Raw genomic sequence first — 21346 nt, forward strand, 5'->3', positions numbered from 1 at the left:
AGGTTTCTAAGGTGCATTCTGGGATATGTAGTGTGTAGCCCTATCTCAACTCTGTGGAAAATTACTGACAGTGACAGAGCGAGGCCGAGCTGCAGGGCAGATCAGCTTTGCTCCCCTTCAAACCCTGTAATTTTCCCCTTTTTCTACATTTCTCTCTCACTGTTCTCATGTTCAACTATTGAACTATTTAAATATTGCGTATGTCTAATCTATATATATACATCTTAATGCATGGAATACAAAAAAAACAAAATAAACTGAATTGCTATGCAATTTTTGATTTTCTCTATATCTTGAAGGTTCACATTCACATATGTAAGTGATCTGTATCTGTGTGTAATGTGAACGGATCTGTCCATGAAATGCTTTACATGCGCACATTGATACCTGTATAAAAGTCTTTTTTTCATTATTAAAAATGTTTTTTTAAATGAATTATTCTTTATTTTAAAATTAATATGAATGTCATTCAAAATATGAAGAAAAAACAGGGGAAAAGTGTTAAACTACGGGGCCCTGGAGGGGTCGTGGATAAAAAACAATTAAATCGTGCGGACAATATAGCAGTTTGTGCTTATGTTTTCTTTCATTCGAGTGAACGATTTGGAATTCGTGCTCACAATTTCTCAATTTCTTTAATTTAAGCAAACAGACTTCAAAATATGTTTTATATTTTATATTCTTTAAAATAGGTACAGCTTGCTTAAATGATCAGTTTTACACATCTCTGCTGCATTTTCTTAGTCAGATTTATGAGGTAGAGTCACCTGGAATGACTTTTAGCTGTTCCTTATGAAGAGATAATTAGGCTACTTGAATTTCTTGTCCGCTTAAAATGTTTTACCACATCAGTTGTGTTCTTAATATTACCTGCATGTTTGGACAGGTAGCACAACTTGTCAATTATTTATTTGCGCGGCTGGCACAGCACCAGTATGGGTTCAGACTCCTTTAAAATAGGAATTGGTGGACACACTGCAATACAGACACAAAACACAACACATCTAGAATATCAGCATCTAGAATATGTATGTTATGACTGGGGGTCATAACAATGGAAACACATAACAGCAGATGTGTTATAATTCAGTTTTTAATGAGCTATAATTAAATGATTCAGTGATTACTACTCATTAGATACTAGTAGATTACATAACATTACATTAAATTATATTGTGTGGTTAGACTAATGACATTAGCAGGCAACATATTTCCCTGGATTTTGATGATATTTGACCTGGTCTGCTGTTGAACTTGGCAAAGATGTGAGCCGTGGTAAAATTCCAGACTGTTCTTGTAGTGACTTCAGAGATTAATAGGATTAGAATTAGCTACCACAAAAGCTGTTCCTTATCCTGGTGATTTAATTGTGGCGTTTAAAACAGCAGGTTTCCAGTGTTTTCTAGTAGTGTTAAATAACAATGCAAAATAAGTAATAAAAACACCAAATAAAATAATAAAACTAATAATAAGCAATTCATGCTGAAAGTATATTTGTTGACACAAAACAGATGATTTGAGAGATGGTTTTAATGGGACAAGGTGTACATTTTTTCCAGATTTTTCCAGATCTTGTAACACAGATCTGATGGTATAATCCAACTAACTCTTGTTACAACTGATTTGTTACAAATCAGAAAATAAAGACATTTTTTCTTTTTTCCTAAAATTACTAAATACTATAAAAATCAGGTAAAAATATTTCTTCTGCACTGCACTAAATGTAAAAAAAAAAAATAATAATGAGTTTTTACATTCAATTTTACATTTTTGCATTTAGCCTTTAAACAGTCAAAATTAAACTGATAAGCGTTGTGCTAACCGGATTATACCATCAAGATGGATTGTTCTTCGATTTGATTCTATTTTATGTTACTATTCTACTTGTTGTAAATAATGTTCTCTGCACACTAGTGAGAACCTGCACCCAAGTTTTTCACTCACATGTACACCTGTACACCTGTACTCTGTGACGTGACAATAAAAATCTTGAATCTTGAATCAGGTTTGCGTTACAAAATACAGATACAAAAATGTACAAATCTACAAAATCGAGAGACAATTCAAGTTTTCATTTTTCTTGAAGTTCTGTTTGCGAAAGGCTGAAATAAAAAACGATATAATAAAAAAATGGATGGAAACCAAATTCTTCTTCACTATACTGAGTGGGAAAAAATTGTATTTATTATAATTATTATTATATCCTATTTTATACCCAAATTTCTATTTTCTAATTTAGTTTGATACGGTCAGAAAATTAAACAGCTTATGCTAAACGTTACACTGACTTTTACTTTACCATATGGGAGTGTCCATCAGAAATATGGTAAGTAGTCACCTTCAGCTAATACACAAAAAGGGGCGGGGACAACCGTGATCCGGGGCTTTAAGAGAGTCGCGAGCGCGCTGCGCAGCTAGTCCTTCTCAAGCCGAGGAGGAAGAATATAAAAGGAAAGGAGGAGGAGAAACACAAGATGTAGAATCAGTACTGGAAGCGGTATCTACAACTCCTGTACTGAAACACACTGAGCTTCAGGGTCTGTTTTATGATTAAATCTACAGTAAAAGCTCCTTAGAAGACGTGGAGAAATGATCTATCCTCCAGCTGTACGCGCTCTTCCGGATTCGCTATAAACTACATTCATTCATTACAGTCTCTGACAGACTGCAGCTGAACGGGGGTTTAATTCCAACTAAAGCCTGTTTATAAAGGTAAGTGTTCTCTTATTACCTTCATTATTTTATTAAATAGTAAGAGAAAGGTGTGTATAGCGTTATTTTGGCGGAAATAAACTGACAGACGTGCCGATTTATCTCCAGACGTCACGGTTTGGTGTGTGTGTCTATAGCTAGTAGTTATATGTGCCTGTTTTAAAATATACTGATACAAAGCTGTTTAGGAAAGTATTAACTTATAAGCTGGGAAAGACAGAATTGCTCTAAAAATTGGTTTTAAAAATACTAAACGCTACTGTTTTAGCTGCTAGTTTTATTAAAAACAGGCTTCTTTCAGCTGAACACAGACTAATAACAAAAATGGCATTGTATTCAGGGGTCCTGATTCAAAAGCTGTTTTTAAGATAGTTGCAATATATATGCAGTATCTACGAATTTTGGTTGAAATATAGATGGTTAACTCAGGAGAAATCCGCGCCCCCAGCCCTGATCACACTTCTAGAAAATTCCACGCACTTGATTCACGTTGGTGATGCTTGTGTTCATCCGAGGGGTGACGTAGCAGAGCGCGGTTTAGTGAAACCGTGCCACGCCCCTTCAGCTCACTATTCACTAATATAACACAAATAACTGACTTTAATAATAAGTAACAGTAGTAAGTGAGCTAATGTTTTATTAATTAACTATTTATTAACTGGCATTAATTAAGACATTATTAAACATAACTAAATGTATTTTTTTATATTTTAAATAAATATGTACAGCTCTGGAAAAAATGAGACAACTGAATCAGTTTCTGAATCAGTTTCTCTGATTTTGCTGTTTATATGTATTTGTTTGAGTAAAATGAACATTGTTGTTTTATTCCATTATCCACGTCCAACATTTCTTCAAAATTCTCCCAATATAAAACTATTGTCATTTACAGCAAGAAAATGAGAATAGGCTTAAATAACAAAAAAGATGCAGAGCTTTCAGACCTCAAATAATGCAAAGAAAACAAAAAAGTTCAGAAATCAATATTTGGTGGTTAACCCTGGTTTGTAATCACAGTTTTCATGCATCTTGGCATCATGTTCTCCTCCACCAGTCTTACACACTGCTTTTGGATAGCTTCATGCCTTTACTCCTGGTGCAAAATATTCAAGCTACTCATCTTGGTTTGATGGCATGTGATCATCCATCTCACTCTTGATTATATTCCAGAGGTTTTCAATTTGATACTTGCGTATCTTGTTTAGATCTTGATATTTCTCTAGACGCTTATACTGTTGGGATCAAACTGACCCTAATGATAAAGGATGTTACCAAATTTGAGAATAACAGGAAGGTTAAAACATGTTCAGCACTGATAACATAGCTGTACATTAAACTGTCTTGTCAGGGTTTCATTTGATTTGGATGCCAGGGTCACCAGGATTACCATGGGTTCATTTGATTCCTGAAGCCCTTCAATTATGAGGCACATACTTCGTGATGCTCTAGTAACTGTCTCATCACTTGGTGACATGAATGCGATGCAGCTGATCAGTTGCCAAGGCTTACCAGAGCCCGTCCAAGAGATGCATAGACTGTGAGAATACGATCCAGTACCATGCTGTGTGGTGGGCTTTGAGCCACATGTAAAAGGATAGCTGACTGGCAATGCCACCTTCTTTTTGTCTTGATGGTGAAAGCAGCACACAGGAGATTAGCCCAGTCAGTCTGCTGGGGTTCACTAACCTCAGTGAAGCACTGGATCAGATGCTAGTATGTGCCTAGACTTATCACAGGGATCTGCCACAAAATGGATCGTCTGATAATCAGGGAGTCTGCAAATAGGGCACGACAGGAAATTATAGTGTATCTCCTTATCATTGCGTTTGGTGAATATCATGTGGTGCTTGGTGTGTGCAATAAGGTGAACTAGAGTAACCTCTCTTTCGGGTCCTCTGCAAAATGCTCTTGGTATCTGTGTGTGTTTGTCAAAAAGAAGCTCATCAAATGTACTGTGGCCAATACCTAACCCTTTTCTTTGCATATGTCTTGATGCTGACACAAAGGTTTTGGGCTGTATCCAAGTCAAATAACTATCCAGTCTATAATTATGCAATTATATTAGTCATGTGTATGTGACTTATATATATAATAACTCATAATGTTTCTTCTTAAACCATCTGTTTAATGCATTTTTGTATAAAGCAAAATATACAGCTCTGGAAAAAAATAAGAGAACACTTAAACATTACAAAAAACCTCTGGAATATAATCAAGAGGAAGATGAATGATCACAAGCCATCAGACCACCAAACATGAACTGCTTGAATTTTTGCACCAGGAGTAAAGCAGCATCAAGTTATCCAAAAGCAGTGTGTAAGACTGGTGGAGAAGAACATGATGCCAAGATGCATGAAAAAAAATTTTTATTTTTCATTTTCTGCAGATAAATGCTCTAAATGACAATATTTATTTTTATGCGCAATTTGGGAGAAATGTTGTCCATAGTTTATAGAATAAAAAAACAAAGTTCATTTTACTCTCTTAGCTGTATTTTAAATGCATAAAAGTGCATTCTTATGTCATGCGTACGTAGTAAAAGGGATGTAAACACACAAATACAAACACTTCTTTTGATCTTAGTAGGGCAAAAGGAAGGAAGGAAGTATAGAGGGGGTGTATAAAGAGTGCAGCGAGTTTTTTTTTAATCACAGGTAGAAAAGAAAATAACTCTGTAGTGATTGGCATGGATTGGCATTTTTATTTGTATATTATATACGCGTGTATGTAAAGTGTAATATAACACAAAGTGTGTTATATTAATTTGTTAGAAGCAAGAGCACCAAAAGAGGGCACCAGCACAGAGGCTTTCTGATCTGACTCACAGCCCTGTGCAGTTTAGCGCCATTAAAACGTGCTGTTTGCATTTTATCATGATTCTTTTCTTTTCATATGTTCAGATTTTAACAGAATTAACTGCAATACTGTGGACAGTGATGCTGTCGGGGATGCTGGGTTGTATCCAATTGGATTGCAATGTAGTTGTGTTGTAATAGCATCAGTCAGAACAAAAATATTGCTTATTACTAAATCATAGGTGAAATGGAAGAAAACTCTGTAGTACTCGGGCAAAAGACCAAATGCAGTGTGCAGGGCTAGAGACTAAGAACCATGCATGTAGGATTATGCAATAAGCTGACCTCTGACTCACAGGGATTTATATCCCTGAGTATGTGAGAGATCTGAAATGGTGTGGCGTGGCTCTGGAGGCAAGAAAAGCTCATTTGCATGTGTAGGTTATGCAAACATATCAGTAGTGGAAAGTCACTCAGCTCAGAAGACTGGGAAAGATCAGCTGTGACTTTTCCAGCTGATAAAAATATGGTTAAAAAGAGTTAAAAACCTGCATTACTGTCTTCAGTATAACAACGCTTGTATAACAATGCCACCTCTAATGTTAACCAGACATTTCAATCCAATTTAAAAAACATTGTTAAAGTAGCATTTAAGGGTGGGCAATATGGCCCTAAAAAATATCACAATATTTCACGTTATTTTCGTGATAACGATACTGTTGGCGATATGACAAAACACTGTATTTATGTGTGCAATGAAATGAAAATTAAATTTTGTTATTGCATACGATATGATATGATATGGCACACCCCTAACTGAGATATTAAAAAAATACAAGTTTTTATCAGATTTGTAAAAGAAGTCAATGATCCAGAATGTCATTATACTAATAATAATCATCCACACCTCCAAATATCTCCATATATCCAGGATTAAAGTAAAATATATGCTACTGGTTAGATATAATCTGTAAAACAGCAAAAAGTGTAGAACCCTGATATGATAATTAGTGGTGGGTGATTATGGCACAATATTTCAGAGTATAATATCGTTCACCATATTCAATATATTGGCGATATTGTTGCATACAATACAATGTGGCACACCCATAGTTACGACAATGTCTAATTAATTTAAACTCAGTATATACAGTGCTATACATGATGCTTGAGAGAAATTGAAACAAAGTTATATCAAACCAAATAACCAATTAAATGAGTGAGTGACTGACTCTCTCTTTCTCTCTTTCTCTTTCTTTTTACTGTCTTACAGGAATGTAAACTCTGGCTTAACTAGACCAGAGGCCTGAGACGACGAGATCTCCAAAGGAAGACATCTCCCTGTGCGCTTGAGGATTATCTGAACCTAAATGCACAAACCAAACAGAAACTCACCCGACAGGTGGTGGACGTGTTTGTTTTCATCCAGAAAGACAGAAAACCCACAGATGCAACGATTTTTCTGTTTGGCATAACTTAGCAGCATCGTTCAAAGACACACACCATCCTTACAGATTTTTAAATATATATTTTTGTATTATTTCTGAATTCAATCGACATTAAACATGGGGCCCCCCTCAATGGAGATAGCAGACATTGCAGTTGTTGCACTGTATTTTCTCCTTGTGCTTGGCATTGGATTTTTCGCCACGTGGAAGGCGAACCGCAGCACTGTGAGCGGCTACTTCCTGGCTGGACGATCTATGAACTGGGTGCTGATTGGAGCGTCGCTTTTTGTGAGCAATATTGGGAGTGAGCACTTCATCGGCTTGGCTGGCTCAGGTGCAGCAAGTGGATTTGCCGTTGGCGCCTGGGAGTTCAATGCTCTTCTCCTCCTTCAGCTACTGGGTTGGGTGTTCATTCCAGTCTACATCCACTCTGGGGTCTACACCATGCCAGAGTACCTTTCCAAGCGTTACGGCGGCAGAAGACTTAAGGTTTATTTCGCTGCTCTCTCTCTTCTGCTGTACATCTTCACTAAACTCTCAGTGGATTTGTACGCTGGGGCTCTCTTTGTTCACGAGTCCTTAGGCTGGAATCTCTATCTGTCTATCATCCTGCTCATCACAATGACAGCAGTGCTGACAGTAACAGGAGGACTAGTTGCGGTGATCTATACTGACACTATTCAGGCGGTGCTCATGATTGGTGGAGCTTTGAGCCTTACAGTCATCAGCCTGATGAAGGTAGGAGGGCTGGAAGGTGTTCGAGAGAAGTACATGGAGGCTGTTCCAAATGTCACTGCCATCCTTGCCAGCTATAACCATAGCTTTACCTACACCAATTCTTGTCGCATACACCCAAAGCCGGATTCCCTCAAACTTCTACGAGGACCACTTGATGAGGACATTCCCTGGCCGGGGTTCCTATTGGGCCAGACCCCTGCATCCATCTGGTATTGGTGTGCTGACCAGGTCATAGTCCAGAGGGTGCTTGCTGCTAAAAACATTGCTCACGCAAAGGGCTCCACTCTTATGGCAGGAATGCTGAAAGTTCTACCCATGTTTATCATCGTCATTCCAGGAATGATCTCCCGGATCCTATTTGCAGATGAGTTGGCCTGCATTGGTCCAGAGCACTGCATGGCTGTGTGCGGCAGCCAGGCTGGTTGTTCTAATATCGCCTACCCTCGTCTGGTCATGAGCGTTATGCCAGTTGGCCTGCGGGGACTGATGATGGCTGTTATGATCGCTGCGCTCATGAGCGACCTGGACTCTATATTCAACAGCGCCAGCACCATCTTCACTCTGGACATATACAAGATGGTGCGGTCCTGCGCCTCTTCTCGTGAGCTGGTTATTGTGGGTCGCCTTTTCGTGATTTTTATGGTGACTATCAGCTTGGCTTGGGTGCCGGTCATCATTGAAATGCAAGGTGGCCAAATGTACTTGTACATCCAGGAAATGTCAGGGTACCTGACGCCACCCATTGCTGCTCTCTTCCTTCTGGGTGTCTTCTGGAAGCGCTGCAACGAGACTGGAGCCTTCTGGGGTGGCATGACTGGCTTCGTTCTGGGCACCTTGCGTCTCCTTCTTGGATTCATCTATCGTGAACCAAAATGCGACCAACCTGATGAAAGGCCGCTATTTATCACACATGTCCACTACATGTACATAGCTGCTGGACTGTTTTGGGCATCCGGACTGGTGACGGTCGTAGTCAGTCTTTGCACACCTCCTCCAACCAAAGAGAGGATCCAGCGCACAACGCTGTGGGGTCTGCGCAACATCGAGAAGATACCAGTGAAAGACCGTGAGGAGACTTACAAGTTGACCAATAAGAGCCCAGATCACTGCATTGGCAGCAGCATGCTTCAGAAAGACCTGCCTCTGGACGTCCAGAAAGAGCGATGTCTTGATGGATCCAACGTAAAACTTCTTATGCCTTCACCATGTGACCTAGATCCTGTGACTCCCAGCACTGAAGCTCCCTCCCCAGTGGATACCTACAGCAATGGGCATGCTGAGCTGGTTGGCAGGAAGGATAATGGGAGCGGGCAGTCTGAGAATGGGCTGTGTCTACGCCTCTTTAACTGGATCTGTGGGCAGAAGGAGCAAAATGCTCCACCTGCACCAAAAGCCATTGAGGAAGATGAACGGGTTGTTATGGAGATGCTTTATGAACCACCAAAAATCAAGCTTCTCTTGAACTTTGGCCTGGTAGTAGTGTGTTCTCTGGGTATCTTCATGTATGTCTACTTTTCTTTGTAATCTGCTTCTTTTTTTTTGTTTGTTTTGTTATACATATTTTGCCCATTGCACAGTGTGAAATAGTGAAATAGGGTTGGGCGGTATACTGTAACTGTAATTACCATGGCATACCATGGTATCTCCAAATAAGTACAGTATTTTAAGGATTGTATTTAAAATTGTATATAGTACTATAGTACTAATATGGGTCATCATGAGAATGCATGAGGCTCAGCGGACCATAGTTACATTTGTTTTTGTTGAAGGTGTGCATTAGATTATGGTGTACGGTCAAGGCTACGCTTTAGAAGGATGTGCTGTGAGATATGAATAAACGGTAACATATGCTGAACCGGCAAAAAAAAGAGAAAAAAACATAATAATAATAAAAAAACAAATAAATAATAGAAAAAAGCATTAAATATGGGGAAATCCCAAAGCCTCAAAACAGTTACAACCAGATATGGAAATTATATTAATCTAGCGTTAGTCAAGTTTTCTGTCAGACACAGGGTTCCTGCGGGTCCTTAAAACGTTTTAAAACAAAACTTAAATTAAAATCTGGGTAATTAAGGTCTGAAATTAAGATCTATTAAGGTCTAACTAAGATCAACGGTGAGCTAGCTAACGTTAGCAGCAAGTTAGCTAACATACTAACTTTAGCTAGCTAAAGTGAGTTAGCTAACATTACCAGAGATAGAACTGAGGTTAGCGGAAAGCTAGCTAACATTAGCGGCGAGTTAGCTAACATACTAACATTAGCAGCAAGCTAGCTAAAGTTAGCAGCAAGCTAGCTAACATACTAACTTTAGCTAGCTTAAACTAGCTAGATAACGTTACCAGGGATAGAACTAAGATTAGCAGAAAGCTAGCTAACATTAGCAGCAAGTTAGCTAACATACTAACGTTAGCAGAAAGTTAGCTAACGTTACTGGGGAGAGAAATAAAATAATTATGACTACATATTTGGGTCTTACAATTATATTTATTGAAAATTTGACTTTTAAAATGGTGCAAGAACCCTGAGACAGTGTGTTTAATTTTGTCTGTTACTTCTACAACCATTTACCGTGCAGATTTGAGGGTAAACGTGTGTAATTTACGCCTCAGTCAGCTGGAACTCTATGTTGGCTGTGGTGTTGTTTTACTTGCCAGATAACTAACTAACAATTCAGGCTAAGCTAATTCTGACTAGCCAGCTACAGGTCTAAACCCAATGTAAAATGTAAAATGCATTTGGACTTAGTCACTCTAGTACCAGTAACTTGCCTTTGCTGTCTCAGGCAAATTGTTTCAGAGAGGTTTTTATCATCTACAGTAATGCGGCAGCTAAACTAACCTTTTAGCAAGTTAGCTAACTGAAAATAATCAACTACATCAAACCATGGACAGAGAAATTTCTCCACCAAAAAAAAAACTGTCATTCCAACACTAGGCACTTGAATTCAGAGTACAAATTTAATTCATTATATTCTAAAGGGGATTTATAAGGGGATTTTAGGTCAGCCAGACACCAGACTATGGTAAACAGTATGTTGTCATGCTAGCTAAGCTAATGCTAACCATTACATTACAATACTTATCATATTGTGGCATTTAGCTGACTTACTTAAGATTATTTCTATTACAGAGGTGGACCAATGTACTGTTCCAGATTGGGAATTTAACCCTATTCTCCCACATGATTTGGTAGCTCACTGGCAGGGGTGGTGTTATCCACTGCACCACACCAACCACACCAGCTGCTTTCACCTGATTTGCAGCAGGTTTAACAGTTGCAGTTGTTAGACTGAGGGTTTAACAATTATAACAAATATTTATTCGATTGTATTTGACTTGTAAGCAAACTGAACTTTATTTATTTGCATTTATTAACTGATTATGTTAGAAACAAAATGTTAGAAACTTTTTATACTTCGGAAACGATATATATATATATATATATTAAAAAAAAAGTGGATACCGCCCAATCCTAGGGTGAAGGGCACTATGTGTGTGTGATCTTTATTTTATAAAAAAAATAAAAATGCTATGTGTTTTTGCAGCTTCCAGGCTCTTGGGACACTCCTCCTTATTCTGATAAAAAAAAGAACTGGGCCTTTTCTATTGTTTCCATTGTTGCCATTGTTACCATTGTTATATCACCAAATTGTTCAATGTATTCCAGCTGTTGTTTTTATACATTATGGATTTTGGTGACCAAAGGTACTACTGAAAAAGTGAGCCTTTTATATATGTAAAATTTAGGCACATAAATGTGTGTTTTAAAAGTTGTAGAACCCTGTAAATGAATGCCTTATTTATTGTAAGGACTCTTTTAGCTTAAACCATTGCTGGTTTTCTGCCTCAGGCTTTTTTCTTCTCCATTTGAGGGTCATTTTTATCATCAATAGTGAATACATCAATTAAGGATTAAGAGGCTGTGTCTTATATTTGCATTTATAGTTGTTTATCATTGTTTCATTAATACCTACTGTATTTCTAGGACTTTACAGTGGAGGTAAATTTGTCACTTGCATTACTAAACTAAAAAATGCTCCCTGACATTCTTAATATAATAATATTTTACTTAAATTAAATTAATGGATAATTGTTTTGGGTAATTCTTAGCAAAGAAAAAAAATAGTAAATTTACATGTTAGTGTGTCATGAACAATTTTAATTTTGTTTGCAGTGCTGTTATATGCCATAACATGTGGTGTGAAATCTGTCTAACTTACCACTGTCATTATATTAGCAGTATCTTTTTAAGCGAGTGTTCAGTCAGTCTTTGTAGATGTTTCAGTCTCCTTCTGGTTACGTATTTTACTGTATCATCCTGTATAAAGCAATGTTGAGTGCACAAAGGTGTTATTAATAAACCACCAAAAATGCCTTCTTACTGTCAACAGAAAAAAAAAAAACATCTCATCCTTGTTTAGGGGGATTTATAGACGTGGTGGATAAATTCCTGGTGACCAGTTAAAAAATTCTCAAAAATTCTGTGTTCAACACTGAAACGCAGATCCTACAAGCACAGTCTGTTTTCCTGAGGAGGACAAGCAACTAGTATGAAGTTAATTTTGTGCCAAAAGTTTTACACAAAAAAATAAAATAAAATCCGCAATCAAAATTTTAAGTATAAAAGGAAAAAGTGTATGTTGCAAATTCAAAAGAGAAAAAAATATACAGTTCTGGAGACAAAATTAAGAGGCCACTTCAGTTCCTGAATGAGTTTCTTTGATTTTGCTATTTATAGGTTTATGTTTGAGTAAAATTAACATTGTTGTTTTATTCTATAAACTACAGACAACATTTCTCCCAAATTCCAATCCAACATATTGTCATTTAGAGCATTTATTTGCATAAAATGAGAGAAAAAGTTTTAAGAGATCAGAAATCAATTTTTGGTGGAATAACCCTGGTGGTTTTTAATCATAGTTTTTAATCATGCATCTTGGCATCATGGTCTCCTCCACCAGTCTTACACACTGCTTTTGAATAACATTATGCTGCTTTACTCCTGGTGTAAAAATTCAAGCAGTTCAGTTTGATGGTTTGATGGCTTGTGATCATTCATCTTCCTCTTAATTATATTCCAGAGGTTTCAAATTGGTAAAATCAAAGAAACACATCATTTTTAAGTGCTCTCTTATTTTTTTTCCCAGAGTTGTATATTACAGTATATTTGGTTCATGGGTGGGCGGGGCTTAGAAGAAGAATTTTGGACTGGCGGTCACACTGAACCCTTGTCTGAGACCTACCAAAGGAGATTCAAAAGGAATGCCTTCTTTATATTCTTCTATATTTAAAAATATAGATGTTTATGCTGTATACACTTTTTCTTTTTCTTTTTTAAAATCTAAAAACCTTTGGCACAAATTCACTCCATACATTAGCCTCCGCAGGACGAACGCCAGCTGGGAACATCAGTTGAAATCACAGTGTCTATCTGTGTAATATGTGAAAACATATGTGCTATCCCAAATCAGGTCGGCTAAGACTGGGATGTCCAATTTTGATTGCTGTGCAAAATAGTATTTAGTTCTTCTAGAGGAAGAATTTCATTTGGGGTGGCAGGGACAGGCATTGTCTGTTGTACTGGTTTTGAATGTGCTGTTTGTTTAGCAAAAAGAGGATGTTGGCTTCAGGCAAACACGGGCATGAAGGTTTTATTCACCAAAGACGAGTGTTTTTGAGTTTGAATTTGGTTTTAGTATCGTCGCTGGACGCTGTCCAGACCTATTGGCCTCCAGGTTATGTTGACTGAAGTTCAGTACATGCCAAAAAGGTAGTAGATGTTGTGTGAGCTGAGTAAACATCACACAGATCCAGCTGAAGTGCTGGTGTTCAGAAAAATCTATTTCATGCTGCAAAAGTGCTTCTGGGAACGAATTAGATTTAGCCTGCTCTCGCCCCCAAACAGCTACAGCGGATGGCCAGGTTAAAGAGCTGCTTGGTCAACCAGCAAAGATAGTGGTCCTAAAGGTCTTGGTGGGTTCAGAGTCTTGGTTGATATCTTGGTTGGGGTTCACCAGAAAGAAGTGTGTTTAGTGAATGATGAAAATGTGACTCTATATATATATATGTTTTATATTAATGACTTCAACATGATATCAAAATAGAAAATAAAAGACGTCAAATTTATTTTTTTGCTTGTGTTTTTATTGTCCCACAATCAAATTAATCAGTTAAAGCAATTAGGCAATTTTGTTTGTAAATGTTGACAAAAAAGTGGCTTATGCTGCATCTGATCTCTTTTAGACAGATAGATAGATAGAAAGATAGATAGATAGATAGATAGATAGATAGATAGATAGATAGATAGATAGATAGATAGATAGATAGATAGATAGATAGATAGATTCAGCAGCACAAAAATTAACAGAAAAAAGTGCAAAGAGTACATAAAAAAATAAAATAAATAGATTAAATTAAAAAGTGAGATTTATGCAGTAATTTAAGGGTTAAAAGTTGATATTTACTGTTTGTTAGATCAGTAATAAACTACGATTTATATAAGAAGACTAAAAAATATGGTGAGTAATCGTGCCCTCTAGGGGCTCCGGCAGCTGATGGCAAGCTGCATGACTGGGATGCTAACCAGCAATCTCCCGATCATAGTGGCAGTGGTTAAGATCACTGGACCACTCAGCAGGTTTATTCAGCAGGCTGAGGTGTTCAGGTATGTACTGAATTAGATCTCTAAAATCTGCAATTAATTCACCTCATAAAAACAGTTAGCATCCAGGCTAACATGCTACAGGCCTAGCATTGAGCTGCTAGCTTCATTGGGGTGTTCAGAGGTTAATAACTAAAGACTGGGGTCAACTATAGCCACAATAACAATATATATTCACTTGTCATAACAAACCACAAACCTACCTAAACCGAGTGTTATTGTATTTTGTATTTTATTCCATTCAGGTTGTAACTGTTCATTTTATGTATTAATTTATTCATTAATTTGCTCCTTAGCTTCATTTTTTTAATTGTACAGTTTAAATACTGTATTAGCAAAAATTAATGAATGGGATTAATTTAGATTAATTCATCAGAACATGTAATTAATTAGATTAATTTGAATATTCTTAAGACAGCACTAGTTTATTCACTCCGGATATTTCTGTAGTCGTGTAGTACTTTGCTTTTAATTGTATTAAAATGTATTTTTATTTATATTTATTATATATATATTTTTTATAGTAAGCCATTTATAACATACACGATGAAAAAATAGAATAAATAGAGAATAAATATATATAATTTGCAGATAAATAAAGGGTCTTTCAGGACAAAAACAAAGAAAAACATGAAACGTCAAACAAGTGTTATTAGTTGAGGTTACTTCAGAATCCAAATAGCAAAGGTGGTTTGACTTCAGAGCTTCAAAGCATGGAAATATTTCCAAGGGAACTTTGTAAGTGAGTGTGAGGTATTTATTTGGTGTGATTTTGGCACAATCCGGTGTTTAAAGATCCCAGGAGTGAAGAGGTTCCTTTAGAGTGTAATAAGTTATGTTTGGCACTGAGTTTATTTACTGGATTTGGGAAATATTTGCCTGTGTTGAAGCCAAAGAAGTTCTACCTCTGCCAGCCTGACTGGAGAAACATGTGTTTGCTTGGTGTTTTCAATGGGTTTGAATTAGTTATTATACTTTATACATATTTTATTCATTATACAGTTCTGAAAAAAAAATTGAGAGCACTTAAAATGAGGAGTGTCTTTGATTTTACCAGATTGAAAACCTCTGGAATATAATGAAGAGGAAGATGGATGATCACAAACCATCAAACCACCAAACTGAACTGCTTGAATTTTTGCACCAGGAGCAAAGCAGCATAAAGTTATCCAAAAGCAGTGCTTTGGAGAGTCATGTCTGTCATCTGCTGGTGTTGATCCACTGTGTTTTATTATCAAGTCTAAAGTCAGTGCAGTTTTGTTTTCCCACAAAATCTTACAGCACTTCATATCTTACAGCTTCCCTCTGCTACTGACAACAACTTTTATAGAGATGAGAAATTTCATTTTCCAGCAGGACTTGGCACACTGCCCACACTGCTAAAAGTACCAATTGGTCTTATATATTATTTACATTTTCTGAGACACTGATTTTTGGGGTTTTATTGTTTAAATTCATTAACAATAAAAGAAATAAAGGCTTAAAATAGTTAATTCTGTGTTTAATACATCTATATAACATATGAGTTTCACATTATGAATTACTAAGATAAAGTAACTTTTCAATGATATTCTAATTTTTAAGATGCATTTTATGTTTTCATTTTGGATCAGCTGTGATGGTGTATGTAACGCAGTTGGAAAAACAAGACTAATTGATGCGGATTTGAGATTTTCTGTTTTTTTGGTGCAAATATGCCAAATCTTAAACCCTGCGCAAGGTGCGTCATGATGCTCATTACTATTGTACAATTCTAACAGCTGTTCTCTACAGACATAATCCTGAGGGTTTAGATTCAACCCAGCTTATGGGAACTTCTTTTTAATCAGGTGTGTTGAGGTCTGTCCAAAAATCGCTTGCATTCAACTGTATTGTTCTCTGTTTGTCCTCTGCTCTTTTTTAAACAGTAGTGAAGCCTTGCCCGTGCTGGTTGAACAGGTACGAGGTGACAGTAGCATTAGATCAGGATCAGTGGCTGCAGGGTAATGTATGACTAGTGGAAAACCTTGATAAATTGTGCTTTAATTCCATTCTGTCTCACTGTCTTTGTTGTAGGTCAGATTTAGGACGTTTTTCATTAAGTTGGTTTGGGTTTGGCTAGACCGTTTCTCGTGACTGGGTGGAGGGAGGTAAATAAAAGGTGGCCACACATTGCTCCCAGGTGAACACACACTGTGGTTGCTGACGAACTGGATTTATTCCAGGAAAGAAAATGTTCTTATTATTTTTAGAGCATGGTTTATATGTAAGACAATATCAGCTGCTGATTTTCTTTTCCCATTGTGCCTCTCTACCTCTTCACTGTAATGGTTTGCATGTCACACCCACTCTCCTTCTTAATCTCTTCCTTTGTTGCTCTCTGCATGTCAATCTCTCTCTCATTCCTTCCAGTACTTTTCCACTGATATCTTGTGTAGAATTTAATAAAATAAGAAGACAAGCTGAGCAAAACTGAGTGGAGATCCTTTTTTAGAAGGTTTATCATTTGACATTTCATGAGTTCAAAACAAAACAAAACAAAACATATCATGTAAAATTTAATATTTAATGTCTATTTTGTATGACTCTGCCTGGAATCTGAAGCAATTTCATTGAAAAACTATGATTTCTTATTCTTTATTTGACCGAATGAAAAGCTTTTGTGGCAGCTAAATACTGTCCTTTTGCAATATGCTTGCCCAAACCTTGAATTCCATAGCATTCTACATATAATGTAGATTATACCACAGTTAGTTCTGACCCTGCAATGTGATTGGCTGAGAGGCTATGTTCTATGAGTGCTGTTATCAGCCGGTAATGCACTGTAACCGAAGCTCTCCATGTATTACTCCACCGCATACAGGTAACCTAGCAACGATGCAGCGCTTACAAACCAAACAGCACAGCTACAAACAGAGCTGTGGAACTATGGAACTATTTTAACTCGCAGAGTATTTATAACCAAACAGATCGCCTGTGGCCTCATGCCTACGACCGCAGCACAGCAGTGCCAATATTACACGTTATAGCACTCCCTCTCGTGTATTACTGCTTAATTATATAGGTTTTAAATTAAATATGTAGGTATTTATTTATTTAACAGACTCATAAAGTAAGTATAATACGACTACAGGGTTATGCTATCTCTCTAATGGACCCAATTAAATGAGCCCTGTTTTATGACATCTCTCCAAATCATCATTCTCTGTATATCTTTATATTTAAGAATGCAGTTTTAAGCTTGTGTGTATGTGTATGTGCATGAAAATGAGTCATAAGTGTGGCGTCCCAAGAATCCTGAATGAGAGAGGTGTGTATCTAGAAGCTCTGTCCAAATGAGGCACCCAGAACAAACAAGTGAATCCTGAGGCTTGGTTTAGAACTCGTATGAGTCAAATCCCTGCGACCTGTGAACAAATATTTGAGAAAGGCAGCTTGAATAATCCTATTATTTATTCTATTACAAAGAGTAATCCACCACAAGAACATGTACAGTAAATTTCCAGTAAACCCATACCATGTATTGTATTGCTTAAAATTAATTATAACTAATTATCTAATTATCTAATTATCTCTAATTAGTACTTGTACTCTGAGATGTTTGATAAATGAGTCTCACTGTATGAACGATTTGATCTCTGAGTCTCCGGTGAGCTTAGTCTAGCTTTGTCTAGGAAAAAGCAATGATTCATTCATTCATGATTCATCATGTTTACAGGATTAGCCGTTATTATCAGTGAATTCAGCTCCCTTATCACCAAGTGGATTACTGTAGCATCACTAGGAGTCATTCACATATTTATACGTATGATTATATGCTGATACGTATGATTATATGTCCAAGATAATTGATGTCCATTGTTTTATTTGGTTTTAAGTGTGATCAACAGTGTTTTAACACTGTTAACACTCATGTACCAGAAGCTTTCTATATATAGCTAAGGTAAAAAGCTGTATTGCTATAAATAATTAGCTGATGAGTGATGCTTGTTGTCTCCCATCAACCTATCAGGTTGCACATAATATGAACCAGTATTTTTTAGTATTTTTTGGATGTGATTTCAGCCAGAATCGAAGATAAACTTTTTTTTTTTTGGGCATGCTGATAAACACTGTACTTATACTTCATTTACCAACTGAAAAGTACTTAAATTGTAAAAATTGTCCTTTTGCAATATGCGCTCCCAAACCTTATGTCTTTAGTTACTAAAACCCGAAGCACAACTCTTCCAAAGCATTCAACATATAATGTAGATTATACCACAGTTAGTTCTGTCCCTGCAATGTGATTGAGCGCCATTATACCCTGACATGCCAAATGTCATGGGACATGAACCAGTATATTTCCAAATCTCCTATTGTACTAAATGTGGATTGGATTTCCACCAGAGTCGGAGATAAACATTGTTTATTTTTTTGGATGGTCTGATAAACACTGTTTCAAGACCTAAATCCACTGTATTTGCCAAAGTACCAGGTGCCAATCTCCTGCCAGTAACCCAAGTCCTTAATTGGCCGGTGGTTTTCATTGGTACCTCTATAAGAGTCTCCTGGTAGAGTTCAGGCCAGCATCAACTCATCAGGTAGAGGGCTAATTCTTTTTTGGTGTAATTCTAGATGGTGTCCTGATGCAATTCTGCTCACTGCCTTTTGTTTCGTTTAACTTATTGTTGTTTTTAATTTAGTTCAGGTTTCTCTCTCTCTCTCTCTCTCTCTCTCTCTCTCTCTCTCTCACGTCGTGTCTTCATGGGTGGGTGCTGCTATTTCAGACAGTGGAAAAGTACTGGCGGCTAGAAGGATGCAGTGGGCTGCCCTTTGTTCATTGTGGCCTCAGAGCTCTGGAGAGCAACAGCAACAGCTCTATTTCAACATGCTCTATCAATCCATGTGGACCAAACAACACACACCTATTATTATTACTTTATGCTGATTATTTTAAATGCATGCTTATGATTACACATCAGCATGTTAGGACAAAATATACGTCATGCATTTTAACGCGCAATGAATAAACAAGCTTTGTGCTGTGAGGATGTGATGTGTGTGGAACCTCTTTTTTTTTACTATACGGTTGAATAAGGCCATTAAAAGTCACAGAGCGGGTTTTTTTGTTTGAATTGTAAAGGAATTCCAGGATTATAATTAATGCTTAACTTACTAATGTCCTGAGCTATAAATGATTAGCTTTAATGCTTGCTGGCTCTCATTAACCAGTCAGGTGTGCACACAGTCATATACTGTCCTGTGACCTGCCAAATTGGATGGGACCTGGTACAGAAATGGTGTCCCATGACTTTTGTCATGTCCCACGTTGGGATTGCTGCATTACATTTGGATGTGGACGAGTCGCTTGTATGCTGTTTGCACTGACAGTTCCAGCCAGATGCTGCAGGTCACAATCATTTTCCCGCACTCAGTACAAGCACATTGGCTTATACAGGTGAGGGCATTCTCAAGCCATCCCCTGAGGTATCACTTTATGATCAATTTGCATATTGCTATCCCATGGGTTTACTCACTACACCAACATTTTTAAACCCACAAGTTTAATAAAAATAGTATTTTTCTTCATAGAAGGACTGATCCTGTAAAAAACAAGATAAAAAGTAAGCTTTTAATCATTTTTAAAGCTGAATTGCTGCTTATAAGCTTATAACTGGTAGTAGAGCTGCTACATTTCCACAACTTTTGAGCAGGATTAGGTTTTTTTTAATGCTGTCCTTAAAGATCCATGCCAAAGGGAGGACACTTCAACTTAAAGCCCTCCAGAAGTTGGTTAACATTCCTGGTGCTTGCTGTGGAAGCAAACAGACAAAAATGACTTAACCCCCATGAAGCCTCCTCCAGGCATGTTGCACCACTAATCTGCAGTTAGTGCACCGTTCTAAATAATATGTTGTTTTTTCGAGGGCACACAATGCCAGTTATATAATTTCGCACCACACTGTAGCCTTCATTTAAGCATCAGCCTTATTGCAAGCTGGCACTGGCTTTAAACCACAGTTCAACTTGAATTCAGTTTATGGGTGTGGCGTTTAGAAAATCATCTTCTTCTTTTAGCCCAATAAAACTTTAATGACAAAACTAAGAGCAACAAATTGATTTTAATTAAAAATAACCTGAACAATCTGAATAGAAAACCATATCTTTTCAGATTAACTACTGTATTTTTCATACTAGGTGCACTATTAATGAATATGAATATTTTCTGGTCTATTTTTATACATAAGTCGCAATGGATTATAAGTCGCATTATGTGACACTAGTAAGGAACAGGGGTGTTGCCATGTATTCCTTCTAATTCAACAGGTCTTGTCGCAGGGTGGTGGAAATGGTAAATCTAAGCTAAGTTAAGAAAACAAAACTGTAATTCTTAAAATAAAAAAACATTTCAGACGAGTCAGACAAATAAGTCAAATGAGCACAGGATGTTACTCTATACAAATTTCTCTTCTGAAAACTGTGTTTTTGGGTGAGTTAAGCATTCCCATTTCCTGGAGCATTAGCATTAGTGGCTAAACGCTAGTGGTAATGCTAATGCTGCTCCAGCAGTGCTAGCTGGGGATAGCAGCAAGCTACAGACTGGTAATACCCAACTTTGACTCTCAACTCAACTCTAACTGAACTCCTCTGTGATTTTATTCCCGTCCGGAACGAGCATGTACGTGTTTTTCTCAGACGTCCTCTGAGAAAATTACAGGCTGAATTATCTACTGGTTTTTGCTGAACTCCGTGGTCCTCCTGTAATTTTAGTCTTGTCTGGACGCACATCTCTGAGTTTCGTCTCCTTACGTTTAATAAAATAGCTATTTGTCCACTGCCGCACACCGTAATTACACTTTGGGTGCTTGTGCGTTTCCACGGAGATCTGCTTTAAAAACACAACAGCGAGTGGAAATGGAGGAGCTACTGAACGCAATGTCATGTGACCGAGAAAACCTGTTTTTTCAATTGCAGTCCGGATGAAGGAGTTTTATCACTGAGTAGAAGTGATCCCATCTGATCACCAT

General features: G+C 37.2%; 1 protein-coding gene across 1 annotated transcript; it reads left to right on the forward strand.

Annotated features, from left to right (window-relative positions):
• The first annotated feature begins 2388 nt into the window (after nucleotides 1-2388).
• slc5a3b (solute carrier family 5 member 3b) lies at nucleotides 2389-11135 on the forward strand. Its single transcript, XM_007227737.4, has 2 exons — nucleotides 2389-2712; nucleotides 6781-11135. The coding sequence occupies exon 2, from the start codon at nucleotides 7073-7075 to the stop codon at nucleotides 9215-9217; it is 2145 nt and encodes a 714-aa protein (XP_007227799.3). The 5' UTR covers nucleotides 2389-2712; nucleotides 6781-7072; the 3' UTR covers nucleotides 9218-11135.
• The last annotated feature ends 10211 nt before the right edge of the window (nucleotides 11136-21346 follow it).

This window comes from Astyanax mexicanus, chromosome 11 (genome assembly GCF_023375975.1).
Source record: "Astyanax mexicanus isolate ESR-SI-001 chromosome 11, AstMex3_surface, whole genome shotgun sequence".
Lineage (NCBI taxonomy): Eukaryota > Metazoa > Chordata > Actinopteri > Characiformes > Acestrorhamphidae > Astyanax > Astyanax mexicanus.